Source organism: Prunus avium, chromosome 6 (genome assembly GCF_965620075.1).
Source record: "Prunus avium chromosome 6, drPruAviu1.hap1.1, whole genome shotgun sequence".
Classification (NCBI taxonomy): Eukaryota; Viridiplantae; Streptophyta; class Magnoliopsida; order Rosales; family Rosaceae; genus Prunus; species Prunus avium.
The window spans coordinates 21,655,195-21,672,988 of record NC_142289.1 but is presented as its reverse complement, the minus strand read 5'-3'; the positions used below and the strand labels follow the sequence as shown (position 1 = coordinate 21,672,988).

Here is a 17,794-nt window from a genome sequence, read left to right as displayed (position 1 = left end):
GTATTGATGTAAATTCCATACACTTTACATACACTTAAGAGAGAATCATACAACTCGAGTCAAATGCCCTGATCTTGTTGTGAGTGTCGTCATCATATGCTTGCTAGAAATTGATTATCTATTGTTGTTTATGGATTGATTGATTGTTTGGAGGTGGATAGTGAGTCCTAGCTATTGTTCTTGATTGATTTTAAACTAATTTCTCTTAAACTCTAATTTAAATTCTGTTTTGTTTTCTTTTATTTACAAAATCAAATCAAAACCCCCTTGGTGTTGGCGTGTGTGTGGAAGTCCTTGTGATTTCAATCTTTATTTTGTTTTCGTGTTTAATTGTGTTCTAGTTTTCTTTGTGTGACATTGATAAACATCTCTTTAGATTACAATCTCTGTGGGAATGACCCTTGCTTGCTTACTATACTATCATTTGATTTGTGCACTTGCAAGGTTTTAATATTGTTGTTAAAAATTACCAACAAGTTTTTGGCGCCGTTGCCGGGGATTGTTTATCTAATTAAGTTTTGTTTTCAATTTCAGGTATATGCTGGGACGTTGTTCGCAAGGTTAAAAGCTTATACCATACAACCCTGAACTAGAGAACACACTTCGTTATCTCCGTCGAGATACAAATACGCAAGCTACACTTCCAATCAAGATGGGAGACGAGTTGGCACTCAACAACCTCACCCGACCTTTGAAGGATTTCACGGTTCCTAAAGCATTGGACCAGCCGTCATGTATTGCGTATCCAGTCACTACAACCACCTTAGAGATCAAGAGTGGCACCATTCACCTTTTGCCACAATTCTATGGCAAGCCTGGGGATGATCCTCACATACATATCAAGGATTTCTTTGCCGTGTGCGCGACTATGCACAATGGAGGGATTAGTGATGAGGCAATCAGATTGCGTTTGTTTCCATTCTCACTTAAAGAATGAGCCAAGGAGTGGCTCTATTCTTTACCTAGTGCATCTATCACTACATGGACAGCATTTGCTTCCAAGTTCCTTGCAAAGTTCTTTCCAGCTCAAAAGACAAACCGTATTAGGAAGGAGATCATGGGAGTGCAGCAACTAGATGGAGAATCATTTCATGAGTATTGGGATCGGTTTCAGAGACTCCTAGCTTCATGCCCTCATCACCAAATTGAAGATTGGCTACTTATGCAATACTTTTATGAGGGATTACTCAATTCAGAGAGGATGATGGTTGATGCTACTAGTGGAGGAGGCTTGATGAACAAGAGTGCTACTGAAGCTAAGGAGATGTTTGAGAACATTGCAGCAAACTCTCAACAATTTAATTATCGGAGAGCTCCTGATCGGTTCATAATTGTATATCATTTTGTACCCTTCTAGCTTATGATTTGGTTATGTTATTGAGTTAAACTTGTGCTTTTAATCCATTTTCTGTTTTGATAAGTCCATAATTTCATACACTTGCTTGCCTTCTTTACTTAGTGTTTTTTGCTTAGTTTCTCTTTATTTTGAGTCACTTACCTCTGTTTGTGTGTTTTGTAGGTTAAGATAGCAAGAGATCACATTTGATGCAATCCATGCATGTTAAGGGCTGATTGGGATAAGAGCAAGAGCTTAAAGACAAAACCAAAGTTGGGCCACACTTCTTGTCAGTCCAGTTTCGTAAGTCACCTTGCAGGTCTCATTTCAGCAATCTGCACAACTCGGATGAGGAGACATTCTTCATAGACGTTGTTCAATTGGGTGTCTAGTAGAACATATCCAAAATTCAGCCCATTTGAACATATGTGGAGTCCTTAGCCCGTCCAACACTGAACCATGCTCAGGAGGATTTGCAGCTGCCAGCTTTGAGCCTTGTCTCCTCCTTTAAGCCATGTGCCTCACCCATGCTACAACTGACTTTGGATCCAACATAATGAGTGAAGTGGGGAGACATTCCAGCTATGAAATTCTAAAGGAGCAAGTTGGTACATGCTGGAGTTATTATAGAGAAAGCATGTGCATGCATATGAAGCAAAGAGAAAGGAGAGAGAGAAGAATGAGGAATGATGAGAGGCATTTTGCTTCAGCCTTTGAACATGGGAATTGAATTGGCAGATCACTTTGGAGCTGGAGATCAGGTTTTAATTGAAAGAGAAAGCATGTGCATGCATGTGAAGCAAAAAGAAAGCAAAGAAATGAAATGAAGTCAATTCCAGTCTCTGTTCGGCAGCCAACTTGCAAGGCCCAAAACGCACACTTCTACTGCTCCGATGTGAATACTTTCTTCATAGAAGTTGTTCCAATGGGTGTCTAGTATAACATATCCAAATTTGAGCCCATTGGATACGTTTTGAAACCTCTGGCCTTCCTACACCAAGCCTGGTTCAGAAAACTAGTTTTTCAGCAACCAAAAGGCAACCACATGGGTTGGCAACCAAAAGGAAACCACATGGGTTGGCAGCAAAGGCAGCCACAACTGATCACCTTTGAACCCATGTGAAGATGCTTGAGGTGCAGCAGCAAAAGATGAAGGATGGTGTGGGAATCCATCATGATGTTCCTCCCTCTTAGCCCTATAAATAGAGAAGCCTTCAAGCTTCAAAACACACCCCAAGGGGGGGAGCTCTCAAACACTTCTCTAGAGCTCCCTTCCCTTCTCTCCCTCAAATTCTCTTAGTTTCCTTTCAAGTTGTCAATTGTTGTAACAAAATGATTTTACTACATTTTCCTTCAAGTTTTCTTAGTTCCACTTTACTTTTATTTGTAATGTACATTCTTTCTTAAGTATTCAAGTTTAATTAGTTTCCAAGTTTCAATTATGGTTTTTGTTCTTATTCATTATGCTTATAAGTTAATATGCTAGTTTGAATGATTGATCACCATTTAGGCTTGCATGTTAGCTATCTTAGTTTGAATTAAGAGTAGACACCATGCTTTAATTCGAATTGAACTATGAATAGGAAGAGTATGTATGGACATTCGACAACAGGGATTAGATACATGCTTGGTTGTTTAAATTGTTCTTCTATGCTTAATGGGTTCCTAATGCTTAATTTTAGGTTAGACAACAAATGATCAAATTAGGGAATTAGGAACACAAGGTTATGACCAAACACCATGGCTTAATCATACTTTAGCTAGAATCAATCCGTTAATCTAATTGAACTTGGGAACTTATTTGCTTGAGTTATTTCCTTTTTTTTTCTTGTTTTATTTATTTTCTTTTTCATTTCTGTTTTGTGTAGGGGAAATGAATTGGATCATTCAATCACCAATCCTCGTGGGATCGACCTCGCACTTACATATGCTATATTACCAAATGGCTCGTGCACTTGCGAGTATCACAAGTTGAGGATGCAGCTGAATCCATTTTGATGCAGCTGAATCGAAGCAACAAGTTTTTGGCGCCGTTGCCGGGGATCGGTAACATTGCTTGATTCTATTTGGTTTTCCTACTTTTTATTTATTTTTCTTTATAATGTTTAAAGTCTATGTAGTTCTCTATTGTTCATTCCTAATCCTTTTAATTCCATTTCAAGTTTGTGTGTTGGTTTTAGCAATTTATGACAGCTTAATAAAAATGGATAGAGATGGCAACCTCAATCATAAGAATGGGAAGTGTGGAGCAGTGGGAGAAGTCACGACCTCCAAATGCATCACGCTCGACCTAATCGCTTCAAGGGGGAGTATTCCAATCCTTTCTCTTTAGTTGTTTTGTTATTATTTCAATAATTTTAATTTTCTATTTCTTTTATAAGAAAATAAAAAAGGATTTTTTATATGAGCTGACTCGTGGTAACTCCAGTGAGCATCTCCGTCAATACAGTGTCTAGGAGTTCTTTAGGCGACACCTTCGGTGTCTAAGAAGTTTGGGTTTTAAGCGGGACCATTGTGACCCCTCCAACCTTCCCGGATCCCTTGGCTGTGTTTTCTGAGGCCCTTAACTGGTCATCCGTGAGTTGCTTGTATATTCGTGTGTTTTTAAATTAAGTTTTTTTTATATTTTCTTTGTTATCTTTTCTGTTGAGTCTTTGTTTTTGTTTTTGTTTTGTTAAGTTAGTTTATGTATTTTATTTACGTGGTATGGTTAGTTAGTTTATTTCTGAGTGTTAAAACACATTTTTATTTTATTTCAAACTCTGCATTAAAAAAAAACAAAACAAAAACCACAAAAACAAAAAAAAAACAAAAAAAACTTCTTCTTCTTCTTCATCTTCTTTATCTTCATCTTCATCATCATTATGGCTTGCCTCTATTGTCTCGCACTTGTAGAATCTGCAGCAGCTCTACCTGGTCCTCATTCTTTCTCTGCAGTGCTTCCACATGCTGATTGGCACAGTAGAGCCGCTTCTGCAAGTCCGCCACCATAGCCTTCAAGGAAGCCACTTCCTCGCTCAGCGCGGCACACTCCCGTGTCCTCGCCAGTAATCGCATGCCCAAATTGGTAGCCGAGACTGCATGGAGCACAGATAAAGAGTGGGACTCATCCACCGCCATCTTGTCAGACCTGCGTGCCACATGCAGATGATCTGCCGGTGTGAGTATACTGCCAATCATGCCACCTAGCAGCACTGCTCTGTTCGGCATTGCCTCAGCAAAGTTCGGTATTGTCTCAGTAAAGTTTGAGGCCGTGCCGTGATGATATGTGGAGTTTGGGAAGACAGGAGTTGGAGGAGCCCTTATCTGGGCATTCGGTGGTGCAAGTGACAATTCAAGGTTGAGATCATCAAGGTGAGCGCATGAGGATGCCATTGTTTTGTTTCTGGATTTTTTGATGTTTTTCTTTGAGTTTGTAGGAAGAAATGCTGGGTATCATCCGCTTGTAGTGGCGTGCTTTAAATAGACATATGCTGATGAGGGTGCCAATGCCATTTTGGATTTCCCGGCCATGCTCGACCTAATCGCTTCAAGGGGGAGCACCTTTACTTTCACTTTATTTATTTATTTTTACTTCCGTGTTTTCTGGTGTTTTATGTTTTTGCCCGTTACTTTCATTTTCTCGTGCTTTGTGTTTTTGCCTTTCCCTTTCGGCTATCATCTTTGTCTTATTTTAGTTAGGGAAATGTGTTTTCTTTTCCGTTTGTCGTCTTTGTTTTATTTTAGTTGGGAAGTGTGTTTTCTTTTTCTTTTTCTTTCTGCAACCTTACTCTTTTATTTCCGAAACAAAATAATAAAAACAAAAACAACCAAATAAAAACATCAATAATGCAGTAGAAGTCATTTCTTCACAGTGCTCAGTGTCTCGACCATTGGAGCTTTGAGTTTGGCCCTCTAGCTATCCTCTTCCGGGGCACACGCACAGCCTCTTGGGGCTCACCACTTGAGCTCCCAAAGATCGCACTCTTAGCTTGAGCGTAACGTATCTCGCGATCTGCTTGCTTGCGTTTACCCGGTCGGTCTAGGTCCTCCAGCTGCTTTTGCATGTCGCGAGAATACAACTCAACCATCTTTGATAGGTTTTTATTCTCGTCCCGTAATACTTCTAGCTGGTGTCGATTCACCTCCACTATCCTTGCCCTCTCCCTTTTCAAGCTTTTTATAGCACTCTGACACTCTTCAACCATACTTCGCTCCGCCGCCAACTGACCTTTTAGCACCTCTACCTCATGGGACTTTGCAAGTAGGCGATGACCCAAACTTGCGACTGTTGCCGTACTCTGCACGCTCAGTGCTAGGGCATCGCTCACAACCCGGTTGTCATCCCTTGTCCCCAGCACACGTATATCTTTAGGAGTCACTAAATTTCTAGCCACTCCAATGGCAACATCGTTGTCCAGGAGTATTGAGTCAGTTACTGTCACAGGCTCCCGTGCGGAAGCAAAGTAGGGCATCCATACTGGTGCCGCTGCTTGGCCTCGTGTCTGAGTCGGTGGAGCTAGGTTGAGATCCAACGAAAATGGGTAGGAGGAGGCCATTTGATTTCTCACTTTCTTTTCTTCTTTCTTTCTTTTCTCTTTTGTGTGTTTGAGTTTGTGTTTTTCACCCTTTCTTCTTTTTCCTTCTTATAGACATAGTCTTTGACAAACCCTAGCCATTGCAGCGTCTGAGCATTTTCTGAATCTCCAGCATTCCTTGAGTCCCACAACCTTCTCGCTTTCCAACCATACCCAACTCATTTATCACGACGTGTCTTTTCTGAACGGACGCGTTCAGCAAAGTCATCTTCGCGCCTTTCTATGGCACCCGTAATTTGCGCTTGTGGAGTCTGCGGCGCCTCTGTGCATCGACACGTGTCTCGCCCTGTCAGTTGGTCCCTTACACTGAACCGAGACATCATGACCCATGTTCTTGTTTTTTAAATAAAAAAATAAAAAATAAAAAAATAAAATTTAACATGTGGGCTTCGGATTTCATTGTGGGTTGGGTTTTCACCGTTGTTTAGGTTTCAAAGTGGGCTAACTTTCTTTTGGGTTGAGCTTTCAATCGTTTGGGTTCTTGTTTGCGTAAGACTGTCTGTTTAGGGCTTACTGTTTTGAGTGTTTTCATTTCTTTTTATTTGTTTGTTTGTTTTGTAATTTTTATTTTGTAATTATTTTCTTTTATTTTATTTTTGTATTTTGTTATTTTTATTTACTTTAGTACCTTTCATTTCTTGTTATGACATTGCTTGTTCCTAATTTTTAAACATTGAGGACAATGTTCATTTCTAGGTTTGGGGGTATTGGAGTTTAGCAAGTAAATTTGATTTTTCTTTTAAAAAAAAAGAACAAAAAACAAAAAATAAATTTAAATTAATTTCTTGGTTGTTTTTATTTTATTATTTTATTTTGAGTCTTGTTTTGTTTTGAGTCACTTTCCGAACACTTATGATGAGATTGTGATAAATGTTTGCATGACTTAAATGAAAATTGAATTTTATTTATTTATTGTAAATTTTTTATTGTTAAAAAAACAAAAAACTTAAAAATTTTAAATAAATTTGGCATTGTTCTAGCATGATATGTTTGAAACCACCTTTGCACTTGCCATTTGTTTCATAATTTTCCAATTAAAGGATTTGCATGACCCAGAGAATTGTATCAAGCATAAATTAGACTTATATAACCATATAATGTGAGCTTTTGAGCCGTGTGCTTCATTTCATGAGTGTTATACACATACTCTTATTTTCTTGTCATCAAAGTTGTTGTTTGATCTCATTATTCATTGATTTGGTTGAACACTTAAAAGTCATTCATTCTTTTGCAATTTGATTTCATGACATTTAAGAAATGATATTAAGGCCCTCTTTGGATCGTTTGTGCCTTTCAAGCTAACCTTATGCATGCTTAAGCATGATTTTCCATTGTTAACCATTTTGAGCCTACATGTAAACCTTTTTTTTCATTTAACCAATTATATTTCCTCGCCTTAGCCCGAAAAACAAATATTTACCTTTCTAAGGAACTCATGAGCTCTAATTCGGATGTGTTTTTCATGCTAAGTTTGGGAAGGGATATTACATAAATCAAAAACAAAAAAAACAAAACAAAAACAAAAAAAACAAAAACAAAAAAAAAAAAAAAGAAAAAAAAAGAAAAGAAGAGAAAGAAAAAAAAAGAAAAGAAGAGAACTTCACTCAATTGTTGAAAAAAAAAAAAAAAAAAGTTGTGATTATGTGATGGTTGAATGAAATTTCGTTTTTGGGTTTCCTTTTTGGGCCTTCAAAAATAATTGTTGTTTGGAAAGGAGTATAAACCATTGTAAATGAAGGTATAAGGAGTTTTGATCATGTAAAAGAAAAAATCTAATCGTGATGATTCGAAGTCTTGTAAACTATTATTTTATGCTCTTACATTTTGAGTTCCTTGGACTTTGTATTATCCATACCTTTCATTTCTCACTCACCTTACACCCTTGGCCCCATTACAACCTATAATAAAGACCTAAATTGATCTTAAATGTCATATGGTTGAATTGCGTGCATTTTCTTACTTTTAAGTGTTTGGCATCCTTCTTAAGATCATATTAATGCAAGTTCTTTATCTTCCTATTTTGAGGTAAGTCCTTTATGGTTTAACTCTAATCTCATGTTTATAACTGAGTGATGCATTGTAGCCCTCTTCTGAGTGATTCATTTGTGAGAGGACAACTTTGGTGAGATTTGAAGTTGAACTTGTGCTTTGTATGATTTTTGAAATTGTGTGAAAACTAAGATTGGGGAATTTGTTGCATTTGGCTATCACACTACTACACTTTGTGCATGTTGTGTTTTGAACTTTGCCACCCTGTAAATATTGAAAAAAAAAAAAAAAACAACTGAGCTTTTGTTGTTAAAACTTTTGAGTCATGTGCATGAGTCATTTCTCTTCAGAAAATGTTCGGGAAGATTGTTTTGAGTCTTATTTTTGTTTTATTTTTATTTTTATTTTTGTTTTTGTTTTTGTTTTTGTTTTTATTTTTTGTTGTTTTGCTTAAAGGACTAACACAATTTTTTTTAAGTTTTCTAATTACTTTGTTTTACAGAGTCAGTAAAACGTTTGTGGGTATCGTTTCTGTTAAACCCTCAGGAGACACAACTCCTCCTACTAGGGATGCCTAGGTTTAAAGGCTTGTTGCATATGCTCAATGCAATCGAGTTACCTGCGGAAGTGGTTTAGTTAACTTCTTGTTTTGTTTTTATCTTTGTTTTCCTTTTGTTTTGCTCGAGGACTAGCAAAATCTAGGTTTGGGGGTATTTGATCGGTTCATAATTGTATATCATTTTGTACCCTTCTAGCTTATGATTTGGTTATGTTATTGAGTTAAACTTGTGCTTTTAATCCATTTTCTGTTTTGATAAGTCCATAATTTCATACACTTGCTTGCCTTCTTTACTTAGTGTTTTTTGCTTAGTTTCTCTTTATTTTGAGTCACTTACCTCTGTTTGTGTGTTTTGTAGGTTAAGATAGCAAGAGATCACATTTGATGCAATCCATGCATGTTAAGGGCTGATTGGGATAAGAGCAAGAGCTTAAAGACAAAACCAAAGTTGGGCCACACTTCTTGTCAGTCCAGTTTCGTAAGTCACCTTGCAGGTCTCATTTCAGCAATCTGCACAACTCGGATGAGGAGACATTCTTCATAGAAGTTGTTCAATTGGGTGTCTAGTAGAACATATCCAAAATTCAGCCCAATTGAACATATGTGGAGTCCTTAGCCCGTCCAACACTGAACCATGCTCAGGAGGATTTGCAGCTGCCAGCTTTGAGCCTTGTCTCCTCCTTTAAGCCATGTGCCTCACCCATGCTACAACTGACTTTGGATCCAACATAATGAGTGAAGTGGGGAGACATTCCAGCTATGAAATTCTAAAGGAGCAAGTTGGTACATGCTGGAGTTATTATAGAGAAAGCATGTGCATGCATGTGAAGCAAAGAGAAAGGAGAGAGAGAAGAATGAGGAATGATGAGAGGCATTTTGCTTCAGCCTTTGAACATGGGAATTGAATTGGCAGATCACTTTGGAGCTGGAGATCAGGTTTTAATTGAAAGAGAAAGCATGTGCATGCATGTGAAGCAAAAAGAAAGCAAAGAAATGAAATGAAGTCAATTCCAGTCTCTGTTCGGCAGCCAACTTGCAAGGCCCAAAACGCACACTTCTACTGCTCCGATGGGAATACTTTCTTCATAGAAGTTGTTCCAATGGGTGTCTAGTATAACATATCCAAATTTGAGCCCATTGGATACGTTTTGAAACCTCTGGCCTTCCTACACCAAGCCTGGTTCAGAAAACTAGTTTTTCAGCAACCAAAAGGCAACCACATGGGTTGGCAACCAAAAGGCAACCACATGGGTTGGCAGCAAAGGCAGCCACAACTGATCACCTTTGAACCCATGTGAAGATGCTTGAGGTGCAGCAGCAAAAGATGAAGGATGGTGTGGGAATCCATCATGATGTTCCTCCCTCTTAGCCCTATAAATAGAGAAGCCTTCAAGCTTCAAAACACACCCCAAGGGGGGGAGCTCTCAAACACTTCTCTAGAGCTCCCTTCCCTTCTCTCCCTCAAATTCTCTTAGTTTCCTTTCAAGTTGTCAATTGTTGTAACAAAATGATTTTACTACATTTTCCTTCAAGTTTTCTTAGTTCCACTTTACTTTTATTTGTAATGTACATTCTTTCTTAAGTATTCAAGTTTAATTAGTTTCCAAGTTTCAATTATGGTTTTTGTTCTTATTCATTATGCTTATAAGTTAATATGCTAGTTTGAATGATTGATCACCATTTAGGCTTGCATGTTAGCTATCTTGGTTTGAATTAAGAGTAGACACCATGCTTTAATTCGAATTGAACTATGAATAGGAAGAGTATGTATGGACATTCGACAACAGGGATTAGATACATGCTTGGTTGTTTAAATTGTTCTTCTATGCTTAATGGGTTCCTAATGCTTAATTTTAGGTTAGACAACAAATGATCAAATTAGGGAATTAGGAACACAAGGTTATGACCAAACACCATGGCTTAATCATACTTTAGCTAGAATCAATCCGTTAATCTAATTGAACTTGGGAACTTATTTGCTTGAGTTATTTCCTTTTTTTTCTTGTTTTATTTATTTTCTTTTTCATTTCTGTTTTGTGTAGGGGAAATGAATTGGATCATTCAATCACCAATCCTCGTGGGATCGACCTCGCACTTACATATGCTATATTACCAAACGGCTCGTGCACTTGCGAGTATCACAAGTTGAGGATGCAGCTGAATCCATTTTGATGCAGCTGAATCGAAGCAACAGCTCCCCCAAAGAAAGCAGGTGTTTATGAGGTAAGTGCTAGTGATATTGGTCCTCAAATAGCTAATTTGACTAACCTTGTTAAGCAGTTTATCCCTCAAGCACAAGTGTGTGCTGTATGTGCTAATCCCGGACATCCTACGGAGTCTTGTCCAAGTTTGTATGGTGATGGAGAAGAGATGGCTCAAGCACACTATATGCAGCAACAAAAGCCAAGAAACGATCCATTTTCTAACACCTATAATCCGGGATGGCGGCAACACCCTAACTTTGGATGGAAGAACAACCAAAACGTGCAAACAACCCCGGTTCAACAAAATCAGTTTGTTCCTCAACAAAACGCACCTCCACCACCTCCTAGGCAAGGTAAGTCTTTAGAAGAGTTAGTTAATTCTTTGGCATTAAGCACTCAAGGTTTTATGCAGGAAACAAGGCAAACACATACACAAATGTCTACAGCAATCAAGAGCCTTGAAAACCAAGTTGGACAAATTGCAGCCTCCTTGAGTCAAAGAGAGCCAGGACAGTTTCCAAGCCAAGTAATTCCAAATCCTAATGGAGGCCATGAAACCGCAAAGCCGATTACTCTTCGAAGTGGAAAAGAGGTGGGAAAGGATGACAATGAGGAGAGAAATTCAACCAAAACAGTGGCTGCCCCCTCTCCCAAGCTTATGGTTCCAAGTGACAACTCTAAGGTAAGTTCTCTTGTGGATCATTCGATTACTTCAAAGATTCCTTTTCCTCGTAGGTTTTTGAATTCCAAGAAGGAGCAAGTTTCAAAGGATATCCTAGAGACTTTCCGAAAAGTGCAAGTGAACATTCCCTTGCTCGATGCGATCCAACAAATTCCAAGCTATGCAAAATTCCTCAAAGATCTTTGTACAAATAAAAGGAAGTTCAAAGAGCATGAAACCGTGGCCTTAAGTGAAGAAGTTTCAGCCGTGCTATTGCGTAAATTGCCTCCTAAACTAAAGGATCCAGGGAGTTTTACTATACCTTGTCTCATTGGAAATCAAAGGTTTGAACATGCTTTATTAGACTTAGGTGCTTCAATTAATTTGATGCCTTTTTCTGTTTTTGAATCTTTAAATTTAGGTGAGCTTAAGAAGACTTCCGTGAGCATACAATTGGCTGATCGATCAATCAAGTATCCTAAGGGAGTGTTGGAAGATGTTTTGGTCAAGGTGAATGAGCTAATATTTCCAGCCGACTTTCTAGTGCTCGAGATGGAGGAAGTTCCTATTCCTGGAAAAGACCTTCCATTGATTCTAGGACGTCCATTCATGAGAACAGCAAGGACAAAAATCGATGTGTATGAAGGCACTCTCACAATGGCATTCGATGAGGAAACCGTGGAGTTTAAGGTATTTGATGCTTTAAAATATCCTAATGATGATCATGCTTGTTTTTCCATAGATGTACTTGAGCAGGTGGTACAAGAAACGTTTAATGCATCACAAGGAGAGACGCCATTGGAGAGGGCACTCATCCAAAGCCCCAAAACTGTGAATAAAGAAGGGAACACAGCTGTACTTGAAGCCGTGAATATGCTTGAGGCCTTGCCTCCCCAAAGAGGTAAGTCTAACTCTATTTTTGAGCCTCTTCCGTTATCTACTAATAAGCTTGTTCCCTCTATTGTGAAAGCACCACAGGTTGAGCAAAAACCCCTTCCAGAGAACTTGAAATATGCATATTTAGGTTATGAAAAGACGCTGCCTGTAATCATTGCTTCTAATTTGAGTGCATCTGAAGAAGACAAACTAATTAGAGTTCTAAGGGAGCACAAGACTGCCCTAGGTTGGACCATTGCAGACATCAAAGGTATAAGCCCTACAAAGTGCATGCATAGGATCCTTTTGGAAGGAGAATCTAAACCTACAAGGGAAGCCCAAAGGAGGCTGAATCCGGTGATGAAAGAAGTTGTTAAGAAGGAAGTTTTGAAGCTTTTGGACGTGGGAATTATATACCCCATTTCGGATAGCAAGTGGGTGAGTCCCGTCCAAGTTGTTCCCAAGAAATCCGGAATTACCGTTGTGAAGAATGAAGACAATGAGTTGGTGCCTCAAAGAATTCAAACGGGTTGGAGAGTATGCATAGATTATAGAAAGCTCAATACCACGACACGTAAGGATCACTTTCCGTTACCATTTATTGATCAAATGCTTGAGCGTCTTGCAGGTCATAGTCATTATTGCTTCTTGGATGGATACTCTGGATACAATCAAATTGCCATTGCTCCGGAAGATCAAGAAAAGACCACCTTCACCTGTCCATTTGGTACGTTTGCTTATAGGCGTATGCCTTTTGGTTTATGTAACGCACCTGCCACTTTTCAACGTTGCATGATGTCAATTTTTTCTGATATGGTGGAGGAGATAATCGAGGTATTTATGGATGATTTTTCTGTTTTTGGCGATTCATTTGATATTTGTCTTCACAACCTTTCTTTAGTGTTGAAAAGGTGTCAGGAATGCAATTTAGTGCTCAACTGGGAGAAGTGCCACTTCATGGTACAGCAGGGTATTGTCTTGGGTCACATTATCTCTTGTAGGGGAATTGAAGTGCACAAGGCAAAAATCGACATTGTGAGAAGCTTGCAGCCCCCCAAAACCGTAAAGGAAATTAGGTCATTCCTAGGACATGCAGGGTTCTATAAGCGTTTCATCAAGGACTTTTCAAAGATATCAAGGCCCCTATGTCGGTTGCTTGGCAAAGATGTGGAATTCGAGTTTAATGAAGAGTGCTTGGCTGCATTTAACAAGCTTAAGGAGCTTTTGACATCTGCCCCTATCATGCAGCCTCCATATTGGAATTTTCCCTTTGAGTTGTTGTGTGACGCCTCGGATTATGCAGTGGGGGCTGTGCTTGGACAAAGAGTGCACAACGTACCACATGCCATCTATTATGCTTCCCGGACTTTGAATGATGCTCAGTTGAATCATTCAACTACGGAAAAGGAGTTGCTTGCTGTTATTTTTGCTTTAGAGAAATTTAGATCATATCTTATTGGCACTAAGGTAATTGTATTCTCTGATCATGCAGCACTTAGGTACCTCCTCCACAAGAAGGACGCCAAGCCACGACTGATTAGGTGGACTCTCTTGCTTCAAGAATTCGATTTGGTGATTAGAGACAAGAAAGGGAGTGAAAATGTGGTGGCTGACCATTTGAGTAGGCTGGTGCACGGATCCAATGAAGAAGAGGACATGCTTCCTCTACGTGAAAGTTTCCCCGATGAGCAACTCTTCACCTTCGAAGCCAAGGACCCTTGGTACGCTGACATTATCAATTACAAGGCTTCAAAACTGATTCCGGAGGATCTCACTCGAGCTCAAAAGGATAAGCTTGTGAAAACAAGTAAGTATTATATTTGGGACGATCCATACTTATGGAAATATTGTCCAGATCAGATTGTTAGAAGGTGCGTGTCCGAATCTGAATTTAATTCTATACTTGCCTTTTGTCATTCATCTGCATGTGGTGGACATTTTGGTACTAAGAAAACAGCCCTTAAAGTATTTCAATGTGGTTTTTATTGGCCTAGCTTGTTCAAAGATGCATTTACTTATTGTTCCACATGTGATAGATGTCAAAGAACCGGTAACATTAGCTCTAGGAATCAAATTCCTTTAACACCTATCCTTATTGTTGAAATATTTGATGTGTGGGGCATTGATTTTATGGGACCATTCCCTTCATCTTATGGCTTTATTTACATCCTTCTTGCTGTTGACTATGTCTCTAAATGGGTGGAAGCAATTCCTACCCGAACTAATGATTCAAAAGTTGTTTTGAGCTTTGTGAAGGACCACATCTTTTCTAGGTTTGGAACACCAAGAGCCATTATCAGCGATGGAGGCAGCCACTTTTGTAATAGGTCATTTGAGGCACTTTTAAAGCGGTATGGAATTACACATAGGGTCTCAACACCTTATCATCCCCAAACAAGTGGACAAGTGGAGATTAGTAACCGAGAAATCAAGCACATCTTGGAGAAAACCGTGAGCCCTACAAGGAAGGATTGGAGCTTGAGACTTAATGATGCATTATGGGCCTATAGGACAGCCTACAAAACCCCCATTGGTATGTCTCCTTTCCGTTTGGTTTATGGTACAGCATGTCACCTTCCGGTTGAACTTGAACATAGAGCATTTTGGGCAATCAAGAAATTCAATTTCGATATGAAAGAGGCTGGAGATGCAAGGCGACTCCAATTGAATGAATTGGATGAGATGAGGAATGATGCCTATGAGAGTGCACGAATTTACAAGGAAAAGACTAAGGCCTTTCATGACAAAGCCATTCAAAGGAAGACCTTTGAAATAGGACAGAAAGTCTTGCTCTTCAATTCACGTCTCCGGCTATTTCCAGGTAAGTTACGTTCTAGATGGTACGGTCCTTTTGTTGTTACTAATGTTTTCCCTCATGGTGCAGTTGAGATTGAAAATGACAAGATGGGAAACATATTTAAAGTGAACGGACATCGCTTGAAGCCATACTATGAATCTTTTGAGTTGGGAAAAGAGAGCATGCACATGGATGCCCCACCCCCCCCCAATCTATTGTTTAATCATCTAAAGAACCACATCTGGCTGAAGACTTTAAACTTAGCGCTTCTTGGGAGGCAACCCAAGCATTCTTAACTTTTGTTTTTAGTTTATGTGTGATTTCTCGTATAATTTTCATATTTTTGTTTTTGTTAAGTTTTGCATCATCAAATAATGGATTTTGTGTTCCAAAGAAAAAAATTCACATTTTTTTAGCCCTAGAATGTTTGCAGCACATTTCAGATGTGTTACAGAAGTTTTTTTGGTCATTGGTTGAGTTTAAATGCCAGAAAATAGAAAAATAGCTTTTATGTTCTTATTTTGGTCAAAACTAGAATTTCTGCCTAAATTATTTTTTGCTGTTTTTCAGGTCAATCTGATGCCACCAACATGTTTAGAATAGTTATTCTGATGTTTTGGACCAGGTTTGGGGGTCTCCGGTGGCCTACATTATGTTTTAGGACGATTTGAAGCTCAAAAAAGGACCTAAAACACAAAAAAAGGCAGCTGCTGTTTTGCCCAGAATTTGAAGATTTTTCGTCACCAAAGAGGTTTTAGCGATGGTGTTCATCGGATGTTTCGTCACCAAAGAGCTTTTAGCAGCGGTGTTCATCAGATTTTTCGTCGCTAAAAGTCAGATTTCCAGATTTTTATGATTCCATATCCAGCTCAATTTTGTTCCAATTTCATCGTATTCCGAGACTTTTAGGAGCTATTACGGGTCCGTTGACATTCCAAGAAGCAAGTTGTGGGTGTTTAAGTTCGTCACATTGTCTATCCTCTCTCACTTCGACATATTCTATGCTTTGCTCATCCACACCCACACAAACCTGGGAAGTTCTCACACTCTCTCTCTCTCTCTTTAATTAATTTTGCATGACTTAGTTTTCTTTGTTTTAAACATTGAGAACAATGTTTGTTTTAAGTTGTGGGTGATTGAGTTCTTTGGTTTCATAACGCATGCAGCAGTCCTCTGTCTTTGTTTCCAATTCTGTTCTTGTCTGCTTTTGTTTTTGTAATTTGGCTCGCGTAGCGTTCTTTGTTTTTTCGTTCTGAATCCAACCATATAAAGAACGTGAAGTTTGGCCAAGTATTTTGTGAGATACGTGTAATTCTTTGCGCCTGGGTCAGAACTGCAGTTTGTTTATTGATTTTCAATTCCTTTCAACTTTCGGTTTTTATTTAATTAGTTTTTATTTTGTTGTTTTGTTTTGTTTGTGGTAGTCACTTCCCAATTCTATGATGAGATTGAATTTTATTTGCAATTAACTTTCAAGAAATGTTAAGCATGACAATAATTCTTTACATTATCTTTGTGTTAGCCTTATTTTTGTGATTAGACTTTGGAAATCCTTATGCACACAGCCACATTAATATGATGTTCGATTGGGGAGTTCACATGATTTAAATTCCCAAATAAGGGTGTAGACTTATATAACCCTTATCATGTGAGCTTTTGAGCCTATGCCTTTCTTTCTTGAGTGTTATATACTATTCGATAATTTTCTTGTCTACAAGTCGTTGTGATCTCATTATTCTTTGTTTTGGTCAAGTACTTGAGGATGTTTAAATTGTTTGCTAGAACTACTTTCATGATCTATTTGAGGCATACTTCGTGAACCACATGGATTCTTGGAAGTGATATAGGCCTTGTTTCTTTCGTTTGAGCCCTTCTAGCCAACCCGTATCACTTTTATCCCTAGTTAAGCCCCTTGTGCCTTTTATGTAAGCCCTTTTCGTTCTTTACCCAATTCTCCTCACCTTAATCTATCATATGTTTATCCTACACCCTTCTAAGGAGTTTTGTTGAGTATTTTCGTTGTTAAGGGAGCATTGCACAAATTGGTCAATCATGTGGAAAGTGAAGGATACTATCTAATAAAAAAATAAAAAAATTAAAATAAAATAAAAAACTAATTTCGAAGCCTTTTCAACTTGAGTTATTAAGCCCTAGGAGTGTTTTACATTTAATGCCCTAAAGCTAGCTAGCTTGGGAGTCATTGGCCTAACACTCGCTACATGGGTTGATTAGAAAGCTAATGGAGTTAGAAAAAAAAAATGTGTGAAAAAATAAAAAATAAAAAATAAAAATTCAAGACAGTATCAATTCCGTGCTCAAAGTGCAAGATGTTATAATTTTCATGGAAAGCTCTATGAATTCCTTAGAATTTGTTCATTCCTTATCTTTTTCTTGTTTCACCCGTCACCCTAAACCCCATTACAACCTTAGTGAAAGTCCTACTTGATCCAAGGAGAAGTGTGGTTCCTCATGTGGAGAATAGGTGTGGAAGTACTATGGTCGGATGGTTTAAATGTTTTCAAGTATGCGATATCTTTCCATGAGATCTTTTATATTTGTAATGTGCCTTTATTTCAATTATGTGAGTACATCCTATTGCTTTGATTCCTCTCAAATATATGAGTGACACTACCTAGTCAAATTTCGAGTGCTGTCATTGGAGTGAACATCCTTGGTGAGAATTGAAGTCAAAGCTTGTTCTTATTTGGTTATTTAACTTTTGTGAAGCATAAGTCGTAGTTATGTTAATGTTGGCTATGTCACACACGGCACTCCAAGTTGTTCAACTAAAGTTT

General features: G+C 38.5%; 1 protein-coding gene across 1 annotated transcript; it reads left to right on the top strand.

The window, feature by feature from the left end:
* Positions 1-652: 652 nt before the first annotated feature.
* On the top strand, positions 653-15,602 carry LOC148293818 (uncharacterized). Its single transcript, XM_088254610.1, has 6 exons — positions 653-908; positions 990-1,333; positions 10,742-11,603; positions 12,519-14,079; positions 14,572-15,124; positions 15,570-15,602. The coding sequence occupies exons 1-6, from the start codon at positions 653-655 to the stop codon at positions 15,600-15,602; spliced, it is 3,609 nt and encodes a 1,202-aa protein (XP_088110736.1).
* Positions 15,603-17,794: the final 2,192 nt, after the last annotated feature.

What these genes read in the sequence shown, in the direction of transcription:
- LOC148293818 (XM_088254610.1), top strand. Translation starts at nt 653, where the DNA reads ATGGGAGACGAGTTGGCACTCAACAACCTCACCCGACCTTTGAAGGAT. An exon ending in CTCCTGATCGGTTCATAATT is followed by an intron (nt 1,334 to 10,741) that starts GTATATCATTTT and finishes CTTGTTAAGCAG; the next exon opens with TTTATCCCTCAAGCACAAGT. An exon ending in AGTTTCAGCCGTGCTATTGC is followed by an intron (nt 11,604 to 12,518) that starts GTAAATTGCCTC and finishes TTTTGGAAGGAG; the next exon opens with AATCTAAACCTACAAGGGAA.